This window comes from Lepus europaeus, chromosome 23 (genome assembly GCF_033115175.1).
Source record: "Lepus europaeus isolate LE1 chromosome 23, mLepTim1.pri, whole genome shotgun sequence".
Taxonomy (NCBI): Eukaryota; Metazoa; Chordata; class Mammalia; order Lagomorpha; family Leporidae; genus Lepus; species Lepus europaeus.
Window position 1 is genome coordinate 27,278,322 of NC_084849.1, and position 13,433 is coordinate 27,291,754.

The following is a 13,433-nucleotide window of genomic DNA, read 5'->3' on the forward strand; positions in this document are numbered from 1 at the left end:
TGAGACTTGAACCGGCACCATATGGGATACCAGTGTTGCAGGCTGTGGCTTAACCCACTACACCACAGCTCCGGCACAAGAGTCTTCTTCTTTTTTTTTTTTTTAATTTTTATTTATTTTTTATTTTTTTAACAGGCAGAGTGGATAGTGAGAGAGAGACAGACAGAGAGAAAGGTCTTCCTTTTTGCCGTTGGTTCACCCTCCAATAGCTGCTGCGGCCGGCGCATCTCGCTGATCCGAAGCCAGGAGCCAGATGCTTCTCCTGGTCTCCCATGCGGGTGCAGGGCCCAAGCACTTGGGCCATCCTCCACTGCCTTCCCGGGCCATAGCAGAGAGCTGGCCTGGAAGAGGGGCAACCGGATAGAGTCCGGAGCCCCAACCGGGACTAGAACCCGGTGTGCCGGTGCCGCAAGGCGGAGGATTAGCCTGTTAAGCCACGGCGCCGGCCAAGAGTCTTCTATTTTAAAAAGGCAGTTAGTATTTAGTAAGAAGAAAATGATATGGTGATTAAAATGTTCAAGCTCTATTTCATGACACATTATAAATTTACAAAATCTGTAACATCCAAGGACTGAAACATTTTACAATCATTTCTCTGCCTAGCTGATCTACTTAGCAGGTTAGAAATATGGGAACTGCACAAATGACTATGTTTCTGTATGCTGATTTCTCCTCAAGGTCATGGACTTTTTTTTTTTTTTTTTAAAGATTTATTTATTTATCTGAATGGCAGTTAGAGAGAGGCAGGGGGGAGAGGGAGGAGGGATATCTTCCATTTACTGGTTCACTCCCCAAATGGCTACAACAGCCAGAGCTGGGCCAATCCGAAGCCAGGAGCCAGGAGCTTCTTCCAGGTCTTCCATGCGGGTGCAGGGGCCAAAGGATTTGAGCCATCTTCTACTGCTTTCCCAGGCCATATTAGAGAGCTGGATTGGAAGTGGAGCAGCTGGGACTCGAACCAGCGCCCATATGGGATGCCAGCACTACAGGCAGCAGCTTTACTTGTGACGCCACAGCACCAGCCCCTGGACCTTTCTTAATTATCATCTTTCCTTACTGGAAAGAAAACCAACTACTGAAATCAAATCTAGGGGCTTTTAGGAACAAGAAGTAAGAATAAGCAGGCTGAGAACTTGGAAGAAACAAGAAAAAGGAAAGGACAAAAAATTCATGTGCAACACTAACTGCATCTTTCAGAATCACCCAGTTTTTTAACTCCCATGAACATAATCTTAAATGAGAAGTCACGACTTTGCAGAAATTAAATGAAAACCAAATGTCAAAGAACCCAAAAGGCCAGTCTGAACAGGTTTTACCTCTAACGCCAAGGCTGTCTTGTCGTAAGCACAGGGCACTCTTTTCTGGATTGCTTTCGCAAAGACAGGTCCATTCTGTGTGGATGGCAAGGGGTTGATGGCTGCCCCAGGAGTACTGGGAACTGCAGGTAGAGGAGTTGTGGTCTGAGGTTGAGCATACGCGTGAGCAGGTTCTGGGATCCCATAGCTATTGGAATTCCTATTTCCGTGCTTTCCGTGTGGCGAGGATCTCACGAGCTTTTCAACATAAGGAACAGGGATCATCCCAATCCGACCATCCTTGTTCCGGGCGCTCCACCACTGTTCTTCAGGCTTCTCTACTATCACCAGGATCTCACCTTTCTTAAAAGGCAGGTCTTCAGCATCATTCCCAGGAAAATCATAGAGAGTCCGTACATATTCCAGATTTTCTTCTGCTGTAGGCAGGTTGGGTGCCGAGACAGATCCCATTTGTGGGCTTGGATACCTTAAGAGAAAGAAAATTAGGAGAAAAATCTTACCAGTGTCATCAAACTTTTTTTTTTTTTTTTTTTAAGATTTTATTCATTTTAGAGGTAGAGTTACAGACAGAGAGAGAGAGACAGTGAGAAAGGTCTTCCATCCACTGGTTCACTCCCAAATGGCCACAACGGCCAGAACTGGACCAATCTGAAGTCAAGAGCCAGGAGCTCCCTATAGGTCTCCCATGGGGTGCAGGGGCCCAAGGACCTGGGCCATCTTCCACTGCTTTCCCAGGCCACAGCAGAGAGCTGGGCCAGAAAAAGAGCAGTCAGGACTAGAACCAGAGCCCATATGAGATGCCAGTGCCGCAGGCAGAAACTTAGCCCACTATGCCACAATGCTGGTCCCTATCAAATTTTTTAATAAACCACACTCCTCCATAATGAATTATTTCTCTATATTTATTCTCAGGAGTAAGAAGGTTCTTTCAGATTGTACTTTCTGTAGTCTTTAACGAAAGTCAATATCCTGAGTATGCCTTTTCAAATTACATGTCAAATGTATATACACACCACATCTGATTTATAAGTTTTTGTTTACATATAGATACCTTTTTTTTTTTTGGACAGGCAGAGTTTGACAGTGAGAGAGAGAGAGAGAGAGAGAAAGGTCTTCCTTTTTCCGTTGGTTCATCCCCCGCAAGTGGCCACTATGGCCGGCGCGCTGCGCTGATCAGAAGCCGGGAGCCAGGTGCTTCCTCCTGGTCTCCCATGGGGTGCAGGGCCCAAAGATCTGGCCCATCCTCCACTGCACTCCCGGGCCACAGCAGAGAGCTGGACTGGAAGAGGAGCAACCAGGACAGAATCTGGCGTCCCGACCGAGACTAGAACCCAGGGTGCCAGCCGATACCCAATCTTAATTTATTTTTAAAATCTTAAGTTCAGTAGCTGCCTTCCATTAGACTTTGTCACAAATGCCACAAATTCTTTCTCCCAGTCCTAATCTAATGACACATCCTGCACACTTCCCTGGCTACACAGAGAAAAGATGAGAAAGGTCTGCCTCTGGTCCCTCAAAGTACAAAAACCAGATGTCTACCAAAATAAAATTACCACCTGATCATCAAAATGAGCATCTATGAAACGTTCACTGCAAACGCACAGGTCAGAGCCCCCGGGTAAGTGTCAGTCTGCTGGCACCACTGCAGCCCTGCGGTGGCTACAGATACATTGACATCTGCCCAGCGACATGGAGGTGAACTCCCATGGTCAGCCACACAGCACGGTCTTGCTAACAGCCACCAGAAACAAGAGTCTCTCCTCACCTGAGACAAGGTCTGAAAAGCTGTAAAGCCCCAAGTGGGAAAAAACGTTCCTTCCCCTCCCCCTTTTCTGAAGCACAGACTCTACCCTAGGCTGGGCTGCCTCCGGAGTTTGTATCTCACTACGAGGGGGCTTCACCATAGCCTGGGTCCACTCTAGGAACACTGCGGCAGCTTTTCTTCCTCACATCACAACACAGGTGTGTCTGCACATCACGGTCTCCACCTCCACGGCCACAGCACTCTGTGAGCACACCACGAGGAAGCACCCTGGACAGTTCACTACTGCTTCATCTTTAACATCAATGCCACACACTTTGAGCATATTTTCCCTTTATCACTTTTTTAACTTATGACTCCCAGAACTCAAATAGCTAGGTTAAAGAACATGAACATTTATTATGGCCCTGAATATATACAGCCACATTACTTTTCTTTTTTTTTTTTAAAGATGTATTTACTTATTTGAAAGGCAGAGTTACAGAGAGGCAGAGGCAGAAGCAGAAAGAGATCCCCCATCTGCTGGTTCACTCTCCAAATGAAAGCATCGGCCAGAGCTGGGCTGATCTGAAGCCAGGAGCTTCTTCCAGTCTCCCATGCAGGTGCAGGGGCCCAAGGATTTGCACCATCTTCTCTACTTTCCCAGGCCATAGCAGAGAGCTGGACTGGGACCAGTGCCCATATGGCACCTGAGGCTTAGCCCACTATGCCACACAGCACAGGGGAAAATAAAATCTTAAAAAACAAACAAAAACTTGTATCTCTTTTTACTACAACTACTTTCATAATACTCATAATGATTAGGTGATTAGGAGCTTGATTTAAAATTTCAAAGGCCTTGTTACTTATTAACAATTTTATAACCAAGGGCAAACTGCTTAATATCAGTATGTCTTAAAAACAGCAGGTGTACCAGGAGCAGCAACATTAATGAAAAGTTAATACTTATTATCAATACCAGGCACTGATTGTAGGAAGACATCATCCATATCGATTATCCAATTAGCAAGTTTCTTTGCATATCCTTAAAGTACAAGAGCATTTCAGGGCCAGAACTGTGGAACAGCCGGTTAAAGCCCCGGCCTGCAGTGCCGGCATCCCGTATGGGTACCAGTTCGAGTCCCAGCTACGCCACTTCCAATCCAGCTCTCTGCTATGGCCTAGGAGGGTAGTGGAGGATGGCCTGCACCTTCGTGGGAGACCCGGAAGAAGCTCCTGGCTCCTGGCTTCGGATCAGCTTGGCTCTGGCCACTGCAGTCATTTGGGGAGTGAGCCAGTAGATGGAAGACCTCTCTCTCTCTCTCTCTCTGGTTCTACCTCTCTCTGTAACTCTTTCAAATAAATAAATCTTAAAAAAAAAAGTACAAGAGCACTTCAAAAAGTTCACGGAAAAATGGAATTAAAAAGATCAGTTTAGGGGCAGGCCTTTGGCAGAGCAGTGAAGTGAGACCTGAAACACTCGCATTCCATCAGCACATCTAGTAAATCCCATCTGAACCCTGCTGCCTGCCAGTGGGCACCCTAGGGAACACCTAATACATCTGGGCCCCTGCCACCCACACGGGAGACCCAGACTGAATTCCAAGCTCCTGGCTTCAGCCTGGCCCAGCCCTGGCTGCTGTGAGCATTTGGGAGTGAACCAGAAAATGGAAGATCTCTCTCTCTCTCTCTACCTTTCAGTCTTTAAAAAAGAGGTCGGCACACCGGGTTCTAGTCCCGGTCGGGGCACCGATCCTGTCCCGGTTGCCCCTCTTCCAGGCCAGCTCTCTGCTGTGGCCAGGGAGTGCAGTGGAGGATGGCCCAGGTCCTTGGGCCCTGCACCCCATGGGAGACCAGGAGAAGCACCTGGCTCCTGCCATCGGATCAGCGTGGTGTGCCGGCCGCAGCGCGCCTACCGCGGCGGCCATTGGAGGGTGAACCAACGGCAAAAAGGAAGACCTTTCTCTCTGTCTCTCTCTCACTGTCCACTCTGCCTGTCAAAAAAAAAAAAAAAAAAAAAAAAAGAGGTACCATGAAAATACTACGGGGGGCCAGTGCTGTGGCACAGCAGCCTGTGACGATGGCATCCCAAGGAGTGCTGGATATGGGTAGCAGCTGCTCTGCTTCCCATCAGCTCCCTGCTCCTGGGAATGCAACAGCAGGTGACCCAACTGCTTGAACCCCTGCTACCCATGCAGAGACCCAGATGGAGTTCCAGGCTCCAGGCTTCTGCCTGAACCAGCCCCAGCCATTGTGGCCATCTGGGGAGGGAACCAGCAGATAGGAGTTCTCTCTATCATTCCCTCTCTGTCACACGTTCAAATAAAATATTTTAAAAAGCTAGATTTCAAATTGTTGCACTACAATAAACTTATCTCAAACATTTATTTATTTTGAAAGAGAGAAAAAGCTTTCACCTGTTGGCCTACATGCACTACACCCCTCGCCTGCCTTCCACATCTCCTCTTGCTCTGCTCATTCCAGTTTTTTTTTTTTTTTCTAAAGATTTATTTATTTGAAAGGTAGAGTTAGAGAGAGGCAGAGAGAGAGAAAGATCTTCCATCTACTGGTTCACACCCTAAATGGCCCCAACAGTCAGGTCGAGCTTCTTCCAGTCTCCCATGTGCGTTCCCAGGCACATCAGTAGGGGTCTGAATCGGAAAGTACCTCAGACTGGAACCAACCCACATGAGATGGGGGCGCCGCAGTTTTAACCCGCTGAGCACAGCACCAGCCCCATTCTGTGTGATTCTAAGGGCCAAACCAACAGACTCAGCCCCCACCTCTTCCCTCAGTAACAAACCCATCAGGTTACTAAAGCACACCTGGCTACCCTTAGGTTCCCCAAAAGACTTCCTATTGAAAACAACTGCCCCTCTCACCCAATCCTTTCTCTTCCCTCAAAGGCACTTAATTCTCTCTGAAGTCAAACCTCTTCCCTTTCTTTCTTTCTTTTTTTTACAGGCAGAGTTAGACAGAAAGGTCTTCCTTTTCCGTTGGTTCACCCCCCCAAAATGGCCACTACGGCCGGTGTGCTGCACCGATCCGAAGCCAGGAGCCAGGTGCTTCCTCCTGGTCTCCCATGTGGGTGCAGGGCCCAAGGACTTGGGCCATCCTCCACTGCCTTCCCGGGCCACAGCAGAGAGCTGGACTGGAAGAGGAGCAACCGGGACAGAATCCGTCACCCCGACCTGGACTAGAACCGCCACAGGTGGAGGATTAGCCAAGTGAGCCACGGTGCCGGCCTCTTCCCTCACTTTCTATGCCCAACTGCCCAGCAAGGATTGAGTCCCCACTTTACATTCCCAACAGAGTTAATCTTAGTTCAGCTGGTCATGGTTTCTCTCCCATAGTAGCGCTTAATTAACTTCCAGTCTCTTCCTAACCCAATCCACACCAGAACAGTTTCTAAAAAGTAAAAACCTGGCGGGCTCCCACTGTCAGACTCATTTACAAGGCATGGGGGTGGGGAGAGGGGCCCCGGCTTTCCAAGTCAGCTTTATCCCTCCTACCTAGCTTCCAGCGCATCACTCACATTAATTACAACACCTTGCCTCTCCCAGCAGGCACCATCCACCACCTCTTCTCTCTCAGATCCTGTTCCCATCCTCCAGACGCGGAAAGAGCAAGCCCTCTGAGCCTCGTGGGACTCCTCGGGCACCGGCAGTCGCCCGAGCCTAAGGCACATGCATTCTGTTTTACTTTTTCAACAAACTGAACTTCTGAGAAACAAAACCCGTGGTTTACTCCCATAATACGCTTTGTCTGGTACTGGTATACAGGGCTGCAAATGTTAGAACTTCCCATTCCTATTTCCATTCCTGTTTCCTTCTGAAAGCACAAAAGCCCAGCTTGTAGCGCTAAGGACCTAACTCTGGCTTAACTCTGTTACACAGACAAGGAGAACTCCGTGTGCCGCTTGGTGCGCCTGTGCAGTCCGTTCACCTTGTCATTCCTCCGCCTGTATTTCCAGGTTCTCAGCCTGGCCGTTCTCAGCCATCATTCCAGGCAGGCTGACACATGCCTGGTGGCCCCACCTTGCTTGTAATGATCTTGGCTCAGGATAATCTCAACTCCCATTAATAAGCAGGGTCCACTTTTACTCATCACAAAGAACTAAAATATTCTGGCCTCAAGGACCCTTAGAAATCATTTAGTCCATCTGTTCAAAACAAACGGTCTGACAAAAAGCCACAAATCAAATGGCTTCCAGTAGTTTTTTTTTTTTTTTCTTGTTTATAAAGATTTTATCTGAAAGGCAGAGTGACACAGAGAGAGGTAGAAACAGAGATCTTCAATTTGCTGTTTCACTCCTCAAATGGCAGCACCTGCTGGGGCTGGACCGGGGTGAAGCCAGGAGCTCCACGCATGATCTTTCCACAGGGTGGCAGGGAGCCAAGCACTGAAGCCATCCTCCACTGCCTTCAGTTGGATCAGAAGCACAGCAGCCGGGACCTAGACCAGCGCTCTGATAGGGAATGCCGGCATCACAAGCAGCTACTCGACTCGCTGCACCACAACACCAGCCCTGGCTTCCAGCACTTTACATGCGTAGGAACACAACTCTTAACTGGACAAGCTTCCATTCTAAGCATAATGAAGCAAACTTGGGTGACTGACACTACCGGTTGGCTTCAATCAAAGGCTCAAATTCCATGCTGATCAAAGCCGCTGGTAATCCTTCTCCTCTATTCCCAATTATGAAAGTTTACATTTGTGTCCTTAATATTTAGAACAGGGTATGTGGACGGAGGCATCGCTGTGCTTTCTGCGTCATAGGTGTGGGGGTCTACCTCTGGGCCCTTCGGTTAGACTAAGCACCCTTTCTTGGTTCTCTCATTTACCACGCGTGGAAACGGCCTTAAAACAAAACAAAACCCTCAGGAACCAGCAAGCTCCCCCAGGAGCATGACAGGAACCGTCAGATTAAATGCTGGCTCCGAATTACCAGAAAAACTCAATGTTCAATGTCTGTTGAGTGAAAACAGACATGATTTTCTCAAAGGGTCAAGTTCCCTCAGTTCTTTTTTTTTTTTGACAGGCAGAGTGGACAGAGATAGAGACAGAGAGAAAGGTCTTCCTTTTGCCATTGGTTCACCCTCCAATGGCCGCCGTGGCCGGCACGCTGCTGCTGGCGCACTGCACTGATCCGAAGGCAGGAGCCAGGTGCTTCTCCTGGTCTCCCATGGGGTGCAGGGCCCAAGCATTTGGGCCATCCTCCACTGAACTCCTGGGCCATAGCAGAGAGCTAGCCTGGAAGAGGGGCAACCGGGACAGAATCCGGCGCCCCGACTGGGACTAGAACCCGGGGTGCTGGCGCCACTAGGTGGAGGATTAGCTTGTTGAGCCACGGCGCTGGCCAAGTTCCCTCAGTTCTTAATGATAAATTTTTATTTCTGATGATCTTTTTTCTTATCCTGCATATTATCTACATAAACTAGAACTAGATAGGAGTGCACATTTGGCTCGATGGTTCAGCTACCCACATCCAGTGCCTGGATCTGATTTCCAACTCTGGCTCCTTACACCATGTGAGAAACCCAGATTGAGTCCCAGGATCCTGGCTTCAGTAAGGCTCAGCTGTGATCATTCTGGCATTTTTGAAGAGTGAACCAGTGGATGGGTGCTCTTTCCACCCCTCAAATAATAAAAACTAAAAACAAAAAAGACCATCTGCATATTCCGACAATTTGTCCAGAAATCTTCTTTAGAATGCTTCCAATCAAATAAAATGGGAAATACAAGATTCCTGTTCATGCATCATAAAAATGACAGCCATGTGCAGAAGGAGAATTCTACTGGCTCGTTCAAAATCAACGAAAGCCATTCAACATGGATACCCGGTGGAGGGTAAACTTAAAACCCACCACAGGAATCCAACAAATAGGAAAAACAATTAATAAGATAAACCTAGAGGACACCCAGCTACAAATACATCACACCATGATCTTGCTTCTCCCCCATCGTGCCTCCCAGTCATCAGAAACATCAATTTTATCTCCATAATAGGCACCTCGCAGTCACAGACTCACTGCCACTATCAGTCACCATCATTTTGCACCTGGATTACACTGACAACTTCCTTCCTTTCAAGGAGCCCATATCACTTTAAATAAAACCGATTTCCTTCCCTTGTCCACTAATTCTGAGTTCTTCTCAAGCAAACCCATTTCTCCTCCCAGAACCAGCACTGCTTTCTCAGAGCTTTGCACAAGCTTCCCCTCTGCCGGGCAGACTCCTCCAGTCCAAGCTTGCTGCTTCCACAGCGGCCATGCTTTCTTGGACCGCACTACCTCAGGAAGGTCCTTTCTGTGATACCTCTGAGCCCAGGTTCCTTTCCTTTGTTGTGTTACTCCTCCACGTACTTTTTAGTCTGTCTCCTCCACTAATACGTAAATTCCACGAGGGAGTATCTGTCAGTAGGGGTGACACTGTGGTGCAGCAGTTAAACCGCCACCTCTGAGGCCAATGTCCCTTATGAGTGCTGGTTAGAGTTCAGAATGAAAATAGAAAATGAAGAGTTAAGAAAAATGCCAATAAATATGACCAGACATAAAAGCATCTGCCCTTAACTTCTGAGGAAAATACTTCAGTTATGACCTTCAGCAACGGAACAACAAAACCAAATAAATGAACTGTTAGCCAAGGGGCCCCAAACTCTGGTTCAGTTCTCATGCCTGAAGATAAATCGTTGAATTTATCCTGTTTGGGTTGTGAAGACATACCACACTGAGTCTTCCATTTGGTAACTTTCCACTAACCACTAGCTTTCTGTGAATTTCAAGCTTGGGAGTAGCATCTCAAAGATCCAGGGTAACAGGAGCTCAGGCACTGTGGTGCCACCACCTGCAACACTGGCATCTCATATGATCACTGGTTCAGCTTCAAGTCCCAGCTGCTCCGCTTCCAATCCAGCTCCCTGCTAATGCGCCTGAGAGAACAGTGGAAGATGACCCAGGGCTTAGGCCCCTACCACCCACAACAGAGACCTAGATGGGGTTCCAGACTCCTGGCTTGGGCCTGGCCCAGCCCTGACTGTTACTGCCATTTGGGGAGTGAACCTGAGAGGATGGAGGGTCTCTGTCCTTTCCCCCTCTCTCTGTAACTCTGAATAAAAAAAAAAAAAAAAAAAAATCTTTAAAAAAAAAGATTCAGCATAAAAAAGTAAATCCAGTCCAGATCTAATTTGACCAGTACTGGGATACTCAGGAAAAAACTAACAGCAACCTTGGGCAGAGGGCACAGAGAAAGAGAAAGAATTATACAAGCGGACTGTGAGGGGGAGGGTCAGGGCGAAACACCCTATTATTTGTTGAGGGGACTGACACAACAGGTAGGATTTCAATAGGTGGAGTGTGGGTGGAGTCTGTCAATGAACAGCCAAAGGTACAGAGGCGTACCTCATCAAAGGATGAGAGCGGCCCACACTGGGAAGTCGCCTATGGGAAATCTGGGTTTTGTGGGGAGTGGGAAGCCCACCATAGCGTACTTCCTTCTCTCCCTCTGGTGGAAGCTCACCCATTAACTCACACTTTTTCGAACCAACGGCTGTATTACAGCAACTGTCCCCTCGTTATAACCACACAGTATAGCTTCATAAAGGCAGTTCACTTGTACAAACTAGAGAAGTGATTTACTTGTATTACAAATATGCTCATATTACAGTGGTAAGGTTCTCATCCACCTCTTACACTGGGATGACACTCGTTCGGACTTTATCTCCTAGCAGGTTAGGATTTGGAGTCTGACCAATGAGATTCTTGGCGTCATGGCCTTTGTTATACGGTATTTGATTTATAGGACTTTCTCTCTTAGATAAGTAACCTTACAGTCAATATACCGCTGTGGCTTGCTTTCTTCTCTATTTCACAGAAGCAACACTTATGCATTCAGTTGGTGTTTTTAATTAATTATAATAGCTCTTAATGTTTTAAGTTTAGCGCAATACCTTGTTATTAGGCAATCTATAAAGTCAGGAACACCTCACTCCAGGAAAAAAACTACATCAACATCCCGTTCCTTTTAAACAAATGTTTTAGGAAACCAACTGGGCAGTGAAACACCCTTTGAAAAAAAATCTGGGCAATTTTTTCAATTCCAATTTGGCATAATTTTAAACAAAAGAAACCGCTAAAAAAAAAAAAAAACCGCTTAAGCCAATTAAAGAAAACAATCCAATAAAATAGCGCATTTTACTCGGCAATGTCACTGCGGGTTCTTGTCTTTAAAAAACAGAAACTAAGGCGTGAGCCTATTGAATGATCCACCTGAGGAGAGGGTACACCCCCTCTCCCCCCAAAAACAGCCCTCGCTGAAGGCGTCGCACTTTCTCTTTTGTCATTCATATAAGGTGAAACAGGTGTGTCTGGGCCGCTTCAAACTTGGCACCAGACCATCAGCCGACACTTCTTTCAGTTACAGGTTTGTGTTGCTAAACGCGAAAGCATTTTCATTTGGCGATTACCCAAGGGCTGCAGCCCAGGGGTTCTTAACCTGGAGATCTGCAAGGGGTCAACCTCCGTGTACCGGCACTTTCTGGCGGGTGGAGACACCCTCCGGCTACCTTCAGATTCTCAAAAGCAGTCTATGGTTCCCGCGCCACCCCCCCCCCAAAAAAAATTAAAAACAAATAAATAAAACCCTGCATTAGTACTGCAGGAAATATGACAAAAGGCGTGAGTGTCGGCTATACGATCGCCGCTCCCGCGAATTTGAACGCAGCCCTCTGATCCAGTGACCCAGATCCTGACACTAAGCTTTCCCGTTCGGAACGCCTTCTGGGGAACAATGCGGTTCTGGACTGAGGGCTGCGGAGGACCGGGCTCCAGCCCCTCACCCGGACACCCGGGGGTCGCGCGCCAGCTCGCGTTACCTGGGCGCGGGTTCGATGAGGGTGGTGGTGTCCAGGTAGTGGATCTTGTAGAACTCCAGCAGGGCCGGCAAGTGGTCAAATTCCTGGTCCCCGATCTTAAAACGGCGGTTGGGCAGCGAGTTGATGATGTAGTGGGAGACCCGCGAGTTCTCCGACACCGAGAGCACGTAGTCCCCGGGGCAGGTGGAGGAATCGCGGACCAGGAACATGCCGTGGCGCTGGCCCTGCAGCCGGGTCTGCGCCTCCTGGCGAGACACCGGCCCCATGTACCAGGAGGAGCGGTCTGAGGAGTCGAACCTGGCCGAAGACATGGTGGCGGCTGCTCTCGCCTGCTCTGGAAGCCTGAGAGCTCGGCAGACGGCGCTGGGGCCGAGGCAGGGCCTCCGGGCACACCGCGGAGCGCGCTCACACGGCCCGGCCAGCACCCTTCTCTGGGCTCCGGGCCCGCAGCATCCTCTGCCGCCGCCCGCCTGCTCCGAGGCCGCCTCACACAGAGGGCCGGCCCGGGGGGATGCGGGGTGGGCGGGCGAAGCCGAGCCGCAGCGGAGGCCGCCCCGGGGTCGGGAGGGGGTGGCTCCAGGGACTCCCGGCCTAGAACGCACCGGCTCCGCAGCCCCACAAGTCTTCACGGGCCCCCCACGCCGTCACACGAAGCACCGGACTCCAGAGAGCTTCGTGCCTCCGGGGCAGTTTGGACCAGCCCGTTCCCAATAGCCACAGCAACAAAATGGCGGACGCGGGACGAGCGACCAGCCACCACCCCCCTCCGCTCAGCGCGCTCCGCCTGCGCACGCGCGGCAGCTCCGGCTCCCTGCGGCCGCCTAGGCCCTCCCCGTGACGTCACGGGGCACAGCCAATCAGGAGCACGGTCGGGGCGGTCCGGGCGCGCGCCGCTCGCGCCCGCTCCCGCGTTCCGGGAGGAGGCCGAAGAGGCGGGGGGCGGCGGGCACTCCCTTCCTGGGCCTCGGTCCGCCGCCGCCGGGGGCGCTGCGGCCGCCGGGCCTGCCCGGCGCAGGCAGGAAAACAGCTGGAGCTGAGGAGGGAGCGGCGTGTGTGAAAACCTGCTTCTGGGAAACAAAGCGTAACGTGCCGGGCGAATCGCGGGCCATGGAGGCGTGGCACTGAGGTGACCTGGCCGGGTCTGAGGGGCCCGAGGGAGCCCGGCCAGAGGATGAGTCCTGGAGGCGAGAGGATGACGCAGGCCCTGGGTGACCTGAAAGGCCGAGGGACTCCCGGTGGCCAAGTGTCCTGACTGATGTCAGTAGGGGGGATGAAGGTTGGATTGACCCGGGGTTAGGTGGTCCAGGACAGCCTCAGCCACGGGCTCTGAGTGGCGGCCAGGAAAATGGCTCTCGGGCGTGGCCCTGAGGGCTCCCTCCCTCCGGATTCCGCCAGCCCCTCCAAAGTAATCTCCCAAGACCCACCCGCCCCCGGCCGCCCCTTGCTTACCCAGCTCCGGCCATGCCCTCCCAAGCCTGCTCCCTCCCCCTGCGTCCTCCACGAG

General features: G+C 50.2%; 1 protein-coding gene across 2 annotated transcripts in view; it reads right to left on the reverse strand.

Annotated features, from left to right (window-relative positions):
• The window catches only part of CRKL (CRK like proto-oncogene, adaptor protein), a 40,075-nt gene extending 27,426 nt beyond the window's left edge, over positions 1–12,649 (reverse strand). For both annotated transcript variants that reach the window (XR_009864872.1, XM_062181937.1), the window contains exons 1-2: positions 11,930–12,649; positions 1,317–1,782 (exon numbers count right to left, since the gene is read on the reverse strand). Coding sequence is in view for 1 of the 2 variants with exons in the window: in XM_062181937.1 (XP_062037921.1) it covers positions 1,317–1,782; positions 11,930–12,240 (777 nt within the window). In the remaining variant the exon portion in view is untranslated. The remainder of the gene's footprint in view (positions 1–1,316; positions 1,783–11,929) is intronic.
• Positions 12,650–13,433: the final 784 nt, after the last annotated feature.